General features: G+C 39.4%; 1 protein-coding gene across 1 annotated transcript; it reads right to left on the bottom strand.

Annotated features, from left to right (window-relative positions):
- Positions 1-562: 562 nt before the first annotated feature.
- On the bottom strand, positions 563-8,513 carry LOC139740495 (sterol-4-alpha-carboxylate 3-dehydrogenase, decarboxylating-like). The gene is made up of 7 exons (XM_071651120.1): positions 8,318-8,513; positions 6,905-6,978; positions 6,315-6,387; positions 5,191-5,319; positions 4,269-4,411; positions 3,683-3,788; positions 563-895 (listed from the first exon to the last, which is right to left on the bottom strand). Exons 1-7 carry the CDS (start codon positions 8,471-8,473, stop codon positions 563-565), a joined length of 1,014 nt encoding a protein of 337 aa, XP_071507221.1. The 5' UTR covers positions 8,474-8,513.
- Between the last annotated feature and the right edge of the window lie 6,579 nt (positions 8,514-15,092).

Genomic DNA, 15,092 nt, shown 5'->3' with positions numbered 1-15,092 from the left:
ACAAAAGAGAATAAAAGTTACAGAAGAGAATGACCAATATTGTGAAATTGACAGGTTCATCACATGGCAGAGGTGACTTCTTGAAATTGTGAAATATATTGGAGCACTGGGCATCACAGGTACCTTCTAAACTTTCATTCGTAATAGTACAGTACCTCTGCAAAAACAGACACACACAATGAATCAAGTACACTAGGCCCCTGCATATTGCAGTGTTGCTCTCAGCAAGTCCAAGAAATAACTCTCACCACAAAAATGTACAGTGCACTCCCGTTATAACTAACACAGTTATAACAAAATTCAGGTTACAACAAAGTAAAAATTCAGGCCGCAAAATTATCCTCTCTTTGTTCTTTATTGTTTATTTGTTGGGTTATAACAAAATTTCGATATAATGACAGAAAATTGCTGGTCCCAAGGCTTTCGTTATAACTGGAGTCCACTGTATCATATATGACATTTTGAGGAGAAATACATAACATAATCTTGACGTAGCTCAACGAATGATGCATGTGAAAGCCACATATTTTTTTCTTTTTATAGGAACTGTCCCCAAGTAGAGCTAGGCACCTTTTCTCAAATGATGGAAGCTTTCTATTGTCCTCTGTAGAGCTTCGTCAAGGCTGACAATTGGCTTGTAGCCCAAGAGTGTCTTGGCCCTCTCACAACTATAGTAGTGGTACGTTCCAGCGAGGGCGACCTTGGATGGCGTGAAGGTCGGGTTGATGGTGACAAAGGGCTTGAGCAGCATGCAGAAAAAGTGCACAAGCAGGGCGATGATGTAGATAAGCATGTAGGGGAGGTGGTACTTGGGGGCATCGTAACCCAGGCCCACGAGGATGCGCGTCAGGACAGACCAGAATGGAACCGGTTCATCATTGGTGATGAAGAATGCCTGCCAAAAAGAGAAGGCACAATACAACAACTCAACCTGTCAACCCACAATGGGCAAAAAACCCCACAACAACAACAAACAAACAAACAAACAGACCTGGTAGCTAATAAAATATATCCCTTCTAGAACGTCTAGAGAGATTTATCATTTTTGGATGCTGTGTTGTATAAGAGCTCAGGAAAAGTTCCAACCTAATGGGGAGTTCTAGAGCCTGTAGTCTTCTACCTGACAAGATATTGCTACTGTATAACTCTTTACTCCATACTCCCTCTGCAAGCACTGAGCGATACAGTGCACTATTGCTGCTTTGTTGCAAGAGAATTCAGTGCATGCCGCATTCCACAGCATACAGGGGAAACTCAGTATAACGAACACTGCTATAGCGAGATATCGGTTATTACGAGGAAATTTTCCCGGTCCCAAATTTCCTTCCACACAAGTCTATGTAAAATGCTACTCTTATAGCGAGATCGGCTATAACGAAATAACTGCTATAACGAGATAAATTTTGTGATTTCCAAACAAAGAAAAACATAGCCAATCAAACCTGATATAGCGAGGTAAAGCAAAATGTCTTCGGGTAAAGCTTTACTTCGCCTGTGCTATCATGTTCCGAGATTGTAAAGCTCGATGCGCCAAAAACTGTCTTGTACACAAGCTTACACACATATTTTCTTCAGTTCACTCTACAGCTAGCACCGCATGTTGTACGTGTATATATGTGTGTGTGGGCGCACTGATACATGCAGAAAATGTGGTGGGACGGCCGTATACATGACATCATCATGACGTTTAGCAAGTGTGAGGCAATCTGATGCTGTGATTGGCTTTCTACGTAGGGAATTCCCCATCTTCACACACACGCAGTCATAATGTACATGTATACAAAATGTGTCACACACACACACACAGCATTGTGCAGACCATATTCAAGCTTTCCACACACAACACACACCCATACCGTCACCACACACCAATCCACAGACGATCTTCACACAATCGCAAGCAGTTTAGATTTACAAATTCAAACATCTACAATTGATAAGAAAAACATTCTTGATATCGGATTTCATTGGCGAAAAAACATCTTCTTACCCATAAAGGTGAGTAATTACCTCACACACATTACCAAGTTATCAGTATTGATTGAAAGATGATGGGTAGTCCCACATGTGCAAATTAATGTCTTTATGTTATGCTTTCTTTTATGCCTACTGATATAACGAGATATCGGCTATAACGAGGAAAACGACTCGGTCCCGACCATCTCGTTATATCGAGTTTCCACTGTATAATTTTTTGACCATCAAGCACTTTTTTATCTCAGGGGACAGTCATTTTCCTTGTCATATTTGTACAGGTTTAACTTTGCTGACATATAATAACTTTAAATATCATACAAACATTTGGTGTGTGTGTATATGTGGTTACTATCATCAGTAAACGTATGTCCAAATTAGTACATGTGAGAAGAGAAAAACACAACAACACTTGCCCACAAAATGTTTACTCATATAAAGCAACTTTCATGGTACTTGTTCTGAGAAAAATTCCATGATACTGCGTGAAAATCTCTGGGTAATCCCAATGATGGAAAGCAGGAGATCCTTCCAGCGGTAATGTTACAAGTGCACACTGTTTCAATTTATAAACACTGGCTAATTTGCATGACCGAACAGTGATTATACATCCTGGTCAGTTGGGACATCCTCAGTACTCCTCACCTTCAACTATGGGATTCTGTCGAAGATCATTCCACATATCAAAGGGACGGTACAGTTTTGGTTGAGGTGGGGCTTCAGGTTTCCAATGTATTTTGATGGTAATTTTTTTTTTTAAGATAATGAGATATCTCTTAATGAAATATGAAAGAGCATATAATTCTCGAGGAATTCAAAGTTTATTTGATGGAAATTGGTTTAGAAATGACTAAGATATCCACAAAAAGAAAGTGATACTAACAAAAGGGGGACCCACCTTTTACTAGGATTGCTTTGTTTTACTTTGTGTTTGGATATCTCAGCCACTTCAAAACCGATTTTCATTGAATAAACTTTGAATTCCTCTCACAATATGTATGCTCTTTACAATTTCTTAAAGTAGTTTCCAAGTATCTTGCAAAACGTTCAAAGATGAATCCTCACCTGAACCAGTACTATGAAAAGTCTCCCAGATACCCCATTTACATCCACCAGGATAGAAAGGAGCAGTCTGGATGAAATTTCTTGCTTGAGGATAATACCTCTGGCCAACTGTTTTGCTCCAATAAAGCAGAGTGTCATGATGACTATTTGCTGAGTGAGGCTATCCAGCCATCATTAGCTGGGCATATGTGGTATGTTAAATAACACACCCATGCAAACCAGAGGACCACAGTATCTCTACACTGTGACGCTTGCAAGTTCTCTGTCAATGTAAGCCTAAACAACTCACAATGAATGGTAATAGTTCCAGAGACTCCAACCCCAAGCACCTTCTGATCTGGAGATTCTCCCGCCTGAAACCCCTAGCAAACGGGAGACTCCAAGTTGATGTGTGCGAAGCGCGAGGTTCCTAGGATTCTAGATGTTCTCTGGTGCTATCTAAGGCTTATTTTTTCAACATACGATAGACTTACGATAAGTAAGAAATCCTTTCCACCGGGAGACACAGAGCCAGGGCGGGAGAAATCAAATCTCCAGCGGGAGAACGGGAGATTTTGCAAAAATGGGTTTTCGGCGGGAGATCTCCCGTCGAAAACGGGAGAGTTGGAGTCTCTGTAGTTCGGATGATGTTAACTTAATATACCTTTCCTCCTATTGCTGCAGGGTCAGATTGTAGTTTTTCAGCGGCAAGTATGTGACCATGAACAACATTCTCCACAAAGGTGAAGTCCACCAGGTTTTCACCATTTCTGAAATGACAAAACAATCACAGATTTCTTCATTTAAGTAATTCCGCTTATCATTCATTCCATTGGGGTGAATTCCCCTTCCACCACAGAAACTTTTTCAAAAAATTTTGATTATTCATCCGCCTGTTTAAAAAAAAAAAAAAATTGTGCCAAGAATTTCTTGAGAATAATGTACGTACTGCGCATGGAAGAGATTCACGTCTTCTCAAGAAATATCGCTTGTGTGCTAGGTCTGAATGCTCTGATACGATTACAATTTTACGGGGTGCTGTGTCTGAATGCTCTCATATCAAAACGTTGTATATCTATACATCGTATGAATATACGATAACTCGGTGTGTCTGAAAGTGCCATAAAACTGTTAATAAATGCTGGAATCTGATACTGGAAGACAGCAGATGCTTCAATTGAAACAGACAATACAAGAATATCTTCTCATTTAATGTAAGACTTGCATGTTTTTTGCTAGATGTGACTCACCCTATTATGAACTTGGTCTTGCCAGCCTTGGCGGTCTGCACCAGAGTGGGTACCATGTGTACATCACCGGGGCCGAAGATAGAGTGCGGTCTGATAGCCGCTGTGTAGAACTCTTCTTCTGGATTGTTTGCATCGAGAACCACCTGTTGAAATGGAAGAACAAAATAACTGATTATGGTAATTATGCTACTCTGTGCAGACTGAATGATCGTCAAAATATTGTTTGCTGGCCTCAATGGCAATATTCTCGTGATGACCTGCACAAGCTTAAATCATACTACTCAATCAAAAGCAAGTAAAATGGTCTTGATGTGGGCAATATGATTCTGGTGTAACATGTAAGTGGTCAGGAAGAACTTATTACTGTTAGTATTCACTGACTTATTGCTATGAAATTTATCATTCTTTCACTGCCCGCCTCTGCTTTTTCACTTTCCTCTATTTCAGTTGCGTTGCAAAGGTACATCTACGTCTTACATCAAACCAAATGCGTTTTTTTTTTTCCAAGTTTGCAAACAGAACTTCCAATGCCAAAACTGCATACGTTGATGTATATATAATGTGATGTAAGAATAGACATCCTGTCAACTGTGTGCAAGAGAAATGCAGATGAACAAAATCTGTTTGCAACCAGTATAATGACAATCAAATTATTCTCATCATCCTCATACACAAATATGCAATCATAATCTTGAACAAAGTTTAGTGATCTTATAGCCTTTCTCAAATTTGTTTGCTTATTCCCACAATTAAAATCTATTCTAGGTGTATGCATGATCAACCAACAAAATTATCCAATGATATTTAGCCACTAATCATGACAATATCTGTTTCTTTCTCAAATCAATACGAAAATTCCTGCCAAAAAAAAACCCCAATGTGCTCATCGTGCCAAAGTCATCAAAGAGCAATTGCGTCTGACCTGCTCCTGAAGGATCTTTGTCTCGACGTAAGAGTCCATGGGTGTGCGGGCGTAAGGCAGGTCCTCGCCCCCATTCTTAATGTCCACTCCTTCGTACACCACACTGGCAGTGCTGGTCAGGACGAGCCTCTGAGAGATGTGTGGACAGGATTGGAAAGCATGCAAGATATTTATTGATGGGGTCATACAACACACGTATATAAAGAAAATGTACAGAAAATTCTGCATAATTTTATCATTTTTAAGAAAAGTACAAATCCCCTCAACTTGTTTCAGACATGTAAAGGGTATTACTATTATAACTGCTTTCTGCAAGAGGTAGGTCAAATGCTCTTTCATTATGCTAAAAATTGAATTTTCCTTTCATTGTTTTCAATATGTGATGCCACAAAGTGTTGTACTGGTCTTCTCATCTAGCATGGCTACACTAAATTTTTTTATTTTAACTTTAAAACAGATTGTCCAATTTTCATCAAACTTTGCTGACATGTTTTACAAATATTGCTGCAATCCCTCAGTTTACACATACAGTTGTACATTTGGATTTCATTTCTCCTTTATAGGGATGGTACAGTTTTGGGTGAGATGGGTCTTCTGGGTTCCAACTTTTTTTTTTCTTTTTTTTTAGAAGAGAAACTTCTTATGAAATGTGAAAGAGCATACAATTCTGAGAGGAATTCAAAGTTCATTTGCTCAAAATCAGTTTTGAAACTAGGATTGCTTTATTTTACTTTGTTTTTGGATATCTCAGCCATTTTTGGACCTCACAACCTTTCTGACTGAAAAATAGGAATTTGGCTCAAAAGTAGAAAAGAAAGAGCAGTTTCCATAGGAGTGTGTAGTAAAATTATCCAGAAAAATAGGAAACTCCTGTTTAAATAAGAGCTAGGAATAGACAAAATTCAGATTCTTTCCTCCAAAGTCAATATGGTTGGGAGGTCAGCATTTCAAAACCGATTTTCATCAAATGAACTTTGAACTCCTCTTAGAATTGTACGCTCTTTTTACATTTCATAAAGTGGTTTCTAAGTATCTCGCAAATAGTTAAAAGCTGAATCCTCACCTCAAACAATACGATACTAACCCTTTACAGGAGATACTGTGTGGAACATCAACAATCTTACCTTCACGCCTGTAGCCTTGCTAGCAGCAATGACACTCTGTGTTCCATGATAGTTCACCTTGTAGAAGAGCTCCCTTCAAATGAAACACAAAGATACAATAGCTCTGTGTAAACGCAAGACTGGAAGAAACAATACCGCATCACGTCAGCCAGTCAGCCAGTTTCATCCACCAAAATAATGACTCTCTGTGTGGTAAGTTGGGATTGTATGGCACTTCTCTTGTAGTGGATTTAAAGGCCTTATCTACCATTTCCAGATGAAACAAAAACCTAGGTTTAATGCTTCACAATACAGTGTAGCTATAAAACGTGAGATAGGGATATAAACAACCAATAAGAATGATAATCAGTATAATCAATGTTTAAGTATTGTTAAATATACAAAGTGTGAACAATAGTTACAATAAAATTGTTCCCAGAATTCAAACTTTTGAAGTGACTGACATACAAAAAAAGCAGGCTCACTATAGATTTCTGCACATGCTGTCAGTTTTCATGAGGAATTGAACACAAAATGTACCCTCAATTAATTTCAGCTCTCATATCAATTAATCTGTCACTGAAGAATTCAATTCATCTTGCACAGCTCACTTGTTGTTACTGAGAGGAGATGGCGAGGCAACGTGGAACACAACATCCACTCCTTGCAGCGCTGGCTCCAGGTCCTGGAATAGACAATGAAAGGAAAAAGAAACACCCCTTTAGATGAAGACTTAAGTGTATGATTTAACATACATGTTATTGTGTTTCCATGTGCTGATAATCATATAATGAAAACTTAATATTGAAAAAAGATCACAGTTCCTTTACCCCTAAGATGTTCTTCAATTCTTCAGAGAATAAATATCATAATCAACATTGATGATATAAAGATCTCAACCTAAAATAATTTGATAAGCTTGTTTTCTCATCTCAGAATTCAATTATTTATTTAATAATACTCAGGAGAAAGGCATTTTATAATACTGTAAGAGTGGATATTTTCACGCGACTAATTTTTCGCGCTTGGCCGTGTAAGAAGAGTTTCGCGTGTTTTTAATTCCGCGGTATCAAGACATCAAGTACTGGAACATATGGCATGCAAAAATATTCATGTGCTTTTATTTTGGCGGTAGCTTCTGGTTGCGCGAAATGCGCAAAAATTTCAACAACGTGAAAATTTCCACGTTTACAGTAAGAACACATGTACATCATAGACGAAGTCATGTTTATTCAATTGATTGTCCTTTAACTCTTTATGTGCCATGGTGGAAACCCCCTGTGTGCCACATTATTCTGAGACACGAAGGTACTCATGCTTTGAGAAATAATTCTGTTTTTCCAATTTGTATAACTTATACAAATTTCTGTAATTAGCTGGACATAATAGTGAGCAAAGTTAAAGAGGAATGCCAAACTTTGCCTGCATATACAATGTATAACAATTCTATTTTCAATATTTCTTTTGAATTACTAGTTGCTACATTACTGTAAAGGCATGACTTTTGCACATAAAATAGTGACAGAAACTTAGAATGTACACGCAAATCTAGTTGGAAACACCACTTGATAGTCAATCACCACACAGAATGCAAGCCGTGTGTGAGAGGAACAAAAGCGCGAGAAACGCTTTGATTGTACCGCGGGATTAGCAATTTATCGATCGGTTTTGGCGGCTTTGTTTGTTGAGCAAAATATGCGAAGTTGGCATGCCGTCGACTGAGCCGGACGTGCGAACGTGGCACATAAAGAGTTAAAATAACATAGAACTCTTCAGCCTTGTATCATGATACCCGGTAAGTCACAGTACTAAAAATTAAGATGATCATCCTTATAAACGTCTAGGGACAGGTACAATGCAAGATTCAAAATACTAACACATCCCTCTTCACCTGAAACATTATTGCTCTTTTTGACCAAGTATGGTTACATTGCAGCCATGGTCATAGTTCCCTCCATCTGCATAGTCTACACACAATCATAACGCACTCACACGATTCCAGAACCAGATCCACATAGCCTTACCTTGGCACTGCACAGATCTCCAATGAAGATTCTGACCTTGTCATTCTCAAAGGTCTTCCGGATGTCAAATGCACTGACCTCGTGACCTCTGGCTAGAAGAGCTTCCACAATGTGCTTGCCGAGAAAGCCACAGCCCCCTATCACCAGGCAACGCATGGTGCAAGTTTCATCAGCCCTAGTAGTAATGGATTGACCAAAGGAGAGTCCCCTGTCATTTAAAGACAAAAGAACATATTCTGATCATTGTAGACTCAAGAGGAAGTTTAGGAGTCATGCTATTGATGAGCTGAAAAGTGTCCTTAGAGAATGATCTCTGATCTTTACCTATGGAATCAATACTGATGGATATACTAGGTGTTTCAAAAAACATTTCCCACTTTTGATCACTAATAGTCCAAAAACTATTCATTCGATAAAACTGTCATCAATATGAGTAATAGCTGAATAGTGTACAATTTTGTTGAATGTGATTTGGATGTGAAAGCATAAATCAGTTTCATTAAATCTAAGATTGATTTTGAAGTAAGGTTTCAAATTTTGGTCAAATTTTAACCCTCTGTACAAAAATGAACTTTGCACAGGAACCAATGATGTGTATGTGAGTGTGTGCTGACAATGGCCCTGAACAATGGACATGCCTGAACCACCTGTTGACTAGGCGTCAGTCTCGCGCTCCCAGGCACATGAATGCTTTCAATCAATAATTCATGTGGATTGCTCCGACACTGCTAGTCTGAATTCATGCACGGTAAATGCATGCACATGGAAAAAGTAAGCACATGCTTCCATATGCTTGCAAACAACACATTTCATTCCAGCTGGCAATCATTCTCAAATTTTGCTTCACATGTATCACTTAATCTGGGATATGAAAAAGCATAAATGTTCTTAAGTTCTTCATTTTGATACAACTGTCTACTAATAGTCTGACAAATTTGTCGCTTTTTCGATAAAAAGAGATCATTTTTGGTAAAGAGTTCAGCAGCAATTTTCATTGGGGCGATTTGTTTCACAGTAGAGTTATTTAAGGCTCCATATACACAAGTGTATACTCTAATTGATTTTCTTCGCTTCCTGTCACCATGTTTACGACAGAACAGAAGGTATTCATTGTAATTTTGTTTTTCAGAAGTAGGGAGAGCACTGTCGCCACTCAACGACAGTATCTGCATGCGTTTGACTTTATACACAGATGCTGCCAGAGGCTGAATAAAGAGTAGTTGTGATAGTGGAATTTCTCATGAATAAATAATGAAGCATTCAAACCCTGGCCATTGTTCAGGACCATTGTCAGGGTGTTAACTACACACTCCCATACACACCCATTGACCCCTGTGCAAAGTGAAAGTTTTGTACAGAGGGTTGAAAATAGAGCAAAATCTGGAACCTAACTGTGAGATTAATCATGGATTCCATGAATCTGATTTATGCTTTCATATCTAAACTACCTTCAACAAAATTGTACACTATTCAGCTATCACTCACATCAATGACAGTGTTATCTGATTTGTAGTTTATGAAATATTAAGAATAAAAAGTGGGAAATGTTTTTTGAAACACCTAGTACAATGTATTTACACTATAGGCCTACCTATAGTATCGATGATTCTGAATGCAGGCTTTGTAAGCCTCCAATATTCAGATCAAGATTTGATCCTTCTTGAAGGAAGTTGGGTCATGGCCAGGTGGAGTGGCATCAAACTTGATGGGTTCATCATCCCAAAACTTATCTAAACCAATTTCAAAACTGTATACACTGGGTGCGTCTATGAAGTTACTTGGTACTGGTAAACTGTTTGTTAACATTCACACGTATTCTTCCAGCAAGTTCCATGCAGTCATTTTTACATATTGATTAGGAATTACTAAACACTGACGCACAACACTAGTAAGAAGGCCCCTAAACTACCAGTACCAGTAAATTTTAGTAGAACACTGAACAGTGTTAAAAGTGGTTTCTGCAAGTATCAAACGTTGACCGAAAAATCAGTCTGTAGAACTTATCTATTAAATTTATTATCTATTATCGGGGATATGTTCTAATCTAAGGAGACGTCTGCTTTCACGGAAGCCCCTATCTGATCTAGATCTAGTTGTAGGACAGGATTTAGGCTCATGATATAGACTAAATATCTTCATCCTCATGACTTAGTCTATGGAATACCTTTACCAGTGGCGGATCCAGAGGGGGGCGCAACCGGCGCACGCCCCCCCCCTTTATTTTTTGTTAAAAACAAAAGAAATAAAAAGAAAAAAAATGAAATGAAACCCGGAAGTGGCACCAGAAATATTAGTTGCGCCCCCCCCCCCTTAAAGAATTCCTGGATCCGCCCCTGCTTACCCTAACTGTACATAGCCCAGTCGCTGTAAGTAGCAGCACAGGTACAGCGTACTAACACTAACAGCGTCTGGTCGGGATCGGGCCAACCCTTACCCCGGGGCGCTCCTGGCCTTTGTCTGTTGCACACAGTTACTGCTTAGCTTAGATTGATTGTGTGTGGCAGCCAGCCAGATCACGCACGCTACCATGTTCGGGCTGGTCGCAGTGTGAGCATTAGACAGAAAGATCGGTTGTTGTTGTTGTTCTTTTGGAGTCTGGAGCTCTCTGCCGGGTGAGCAATTTGCTCCAAAAAATATAATTATTCAAATATACCCTTAAATTTAATTATAAAAACCTAAACTACTTCTAATTATTTACCAAAAAAAAAAACAATTACATTTATTTTTATATTTACAAGTGATGATAGGAAGGAAAGGGGACAGGGTTCCGGAATTGATGTCATCTGCCTACAATGTTTGTACTCTTGCATCGAGAGAAATGCAGGGTTACGCCGTTCCCGTCGGCAAAGCAGGTATACTATAGGACCCGCCCGTCGACGCCGGTGATGTCTTGGCCTTTCCCGGGGGCAGGCGCCTCTAGTTGTCCTATCGGCCTAGGTGTTATACAGTGCACTCCCGTTATAACGAACACGGTAATAACGAAATTTCGTTATAACGAAGTAAATCTTCTGGTCCCAAAATTGTCAGCATTAAAGTCTGTGGTAAAAAAATCGCTTATAACGAACACGGTTATAGCGAAATTTCCGTTATAACGAAGTCTTTTCCGGGCGCCACAGACAAAGAAAAATAAAAGAAATGTGCTCCGTTATAACGAAATGCGAATTGCTTTCGAAAATACCTAGCGGAACAAGCATTTATTGCGTCTCTGCATGGGTGAACGCTTCACACCACTGTGTGTTCGCTCTTTGTGTCACGCACAGTTTCTGAGGGGAACTTGCGTTTATTATTGTGATACAGTTATCCCATCACATCTCACATAGCTTTCCAGTGTATGATGAGTATTCAGTAAACAGAATATGATACAGTGCACTCCCGTTATAACGAAATGCTCGGGACCGGCAGTTTTCTTTCGTTCTAACGAAATTTCGTTATAACCGAACAAATACAATATATAACGAAAACAAGGAAGCCACGTGCATAATATCATATTATGTTTGCTGAATACTCATCATACACTGGAAAGCTATGTGAAATGTGATGGGATAACTGTATTACAATAATAAACGCAAGTTCCCCTCAGAAACTGTGCGTGACACAAGGAACGAACACACAGTGGTGTGAAGCGTTAACCCATGCAGAGATGCTATATGATATGCTTGTTCCGCTACGTATTTTCGAAAGCAATTCGCATTTCGAGCACATTTCTTTTGTTTTTCTTTGTCTGTGGCGCTCGGAAAAGACTTCGTTATAACGGAAATTTTGCTATAACCGTGTTCGTTATAAGCGAATTTTGTAACATAGACTTTAATGGTGATAATTTTGGGACCAGAAGATTTACTTCGTTATAACGAAATTTCGTTATAACCGTGTTCGTTGTAACGGGAGTGCACTGTATACAAATATACGTGGTTTCCTTGTTTTCGTTATATATTGTATTTGTTCGGTTATAACGAAATTTCGTTATAACGAAAGAAAACTGCCGGTCCCGAGCATTTCGTTATAACGGGAGTGCACTGTACATTTCACATGAAAAAAAAATCTTGTGTACTGTATGTGCACTGTATTACTATTAGCCTAGGCAGAGACATCGTGGAAGAGAATTGATGATAGAAGAATAGCGGAAAAGGGTGAAGACAGAAAGGAGAAAACAGACAGCTAGGGGGGTGGAGGGTACTGAGCTCCTCTCTCTGACATAGAGTCAGCCCGTTACCAAGCAGGGCTCGACACTAACGGTGGCCCGGTGGCCCGGGGCCACCAAAAATGACAGTCGGGCCACCAAATTTCAGAAAAGGGCAAATTTGGTGGCCCACCTCGGGCCACCAAAGTTTTTTTTAAAGTGTGTCAATAAATTCGTAACTTTTTGCGCCGGAAATGCATATATGCATGCAGTGAGTGTGCGACTTATCACCAAAAAAAAAGGACTTTTATCAATGTGGGGTTTTTTGGGGGGCCACCAAATTTTTCTCTCGGGTCACCAAAAATTTGAAATTGATGATTTTGGTGGCCCCATCGGGCCACCGAAAAATAAAGTTAGTGTCGAGCCCTGCCAAGGTTACATGCATGGGATGTGAAAATGGATCACAATTAAAAAAGAAGCGTTACCGTCGGTCACGAGCCATTGATGATGCTAACCCGAGAGAAAAGTGCAGATATGCAAGTGTAGAAGAAGAGAAAAAATAGAGATATAGAACTAAGGATGGCGTTCAATATAACGGTGGTACCGGAATAGAACAAAGACGACGTTGAGTATATCGATGGTACATGCGTATGGAGTTCTCCCAGTGAGTTGGTATGAAAGAATTCAGTCGTCTGGTTGAGACCTCTACAAACATCAGAGATTCAGACCTACTAGGTATAATTAATGTAGGTAGACCCCCTAGTGTTTAGTGGCATAGAGTCTAATATCAAATTGTAAAATACTGGTTTGTGTCCTTTACATATTGAAGCAGGTGGTCCATGGACTGCTGGTTCGAGAAAAGATCAGACAGCTGCAGGGTAGATTTATGTAATCTTTGTGCTAATGCTGTACGTTGTTTTAGGAATCGTGTGCAGTAATTTATAGCAGGTAGTGCCCTACAGGCTACACTACAGTTTCTGGGGAGTTGCAGGTATGACAAAGGCCATTAATTAGGGTGTTTGTGAATTAAGTGTAAGAAAGCACGGAGTCGAGCACGACCCATTCTGAGTCTGTGAATGATAATTTCGTCTCGGCGGCAAGTACAATCGATGGAGAAAAGCTGTTTGACATTACTATGAAAGATCCGTCTGTCCGGAGGACTCTTTTATATTTTGCCATTCACGCTGACCTCCGTAGACACGGAGGGGATCCGTGAAGCCAGACGCAGTCTCCGCGGAACATTCCCCGACGGACAGATTCGGTCAATGTGAGCATGAGACTCACACAATTCACAAAAATTTTATGTCTCACTCGGCACTCTGATAAAAGAACCGGCTTCTTTGCTGCTGCAATGCTGACGAGAACCGCAGGGCTATATTTTATTGTGCTTGTCAACAATACACATTCTAATACAAGTAATTTAGACGGTACGCCTCACCTCAAAATTACCGGCGACTTGGCAGGCAGGTGCACGGGCGAGGCAAGACGGGTGTGATCCACAGCTAGTATGGCGTGATCATTGCTGTATGTACACCCGCTACCACGAAGATTGAAACTCGTGCGATTCTAATGCGAGCTGGTAACTAACCCTTCTTTGAATGCTCATTGTACATGGAACAGTGATAAAATACTGCCATGGCGGGATACAAGTCACGCGCTAGCTTGTGTTCGGTGACAGCGGGGTTCAAAGGTTGAAAGGAGTGTCAATAAAACATCAAAAATCGATGCTTTGGCTGTCACCGTTTCATAAAAGTTGTCAGCCCTGACAGGTTGTTAGTCTCTATACTAGTGGTAATCACCATAATTATGGTAACAGTCAGTGGCCAGAGTTTCTCATGCTCCGCCAATCAAAATAAGGATTTTACTGAACTTGTCCTTACCAAAAAATATTGGCGGATTACGATTCTGTATGAATATTCGTTACAAACAAAATTTCATGTAATTTGTGTTATCCGAAGTTTGGAATGTCTCCTTGCCACATATGTTAGGTCTACAAGGATACTCATTAGAAGTAAAGTGTCGTGAAGCTCATCAAAGAGGGGGAGGTGTTGGTGCATATATTCATTCATCTATACTATACAAAGTATTGTATCCGAGCTTAGAAGTAAATCATGCTGAGTCTCTTTGGATTGAAGCATCATTTGAAAAGCAGACATTTCTTATTGGCATAATTTACAGAAAACCAAATACAGATGTATTAGAATTTCAAGAAAGTTTACTTGGTACACTTGAGAATTTGAGAGTAGATAGAATGATGTGTGTTTTGATGGGTGATTTGAACATTCATGCTATAAATCCAGGTAGTAGAGAAGATGATTTTATCACAGCTTTACAGTGTATGCAATTTCAGCAACTTATTGAGGTTCCGACAAGGGTAAATAACTTCTCGAGTTCTTTGATTGATCATGACGAATTGTATTTTTATACGCAAATTTTAGTTCAAAATGTGTTCATTCTGGTACAATAGATACTGATATTTCTGATCATTTCCTTATTTATGCTATATTTGAGGATGAGTTAAAGAAGCAAAATTATAAACAGAACACATTTAAAAGAAATTATAGATATCATAATAAGGTCAGTTTTTGTGAGGAGCTTTCTGCTCAAGACTGGAGTAATGTTGAAAATGGAACAAATGTAATGATGCTTATGATATTT

This window comes from Diadema antillarum, unplaced genomic scaffold (assembly GCF_040938485.1).
Source record: "Diadema antillarum isolate AM-2024a unplaced genomic scaffold, OU_Dant_1.0 scf00000003, whole genome shotgun sequence".
Classification (NCBI taxonomy): Eukaryota; Metazoa; Echinodermata; class Echinoidea; order Diadematoida; family Diadematidae; genus Diadema; species Diadema antillarum.
This window is presented reverse-complemented; position numbering and strand designations above follow the sequence as displayed.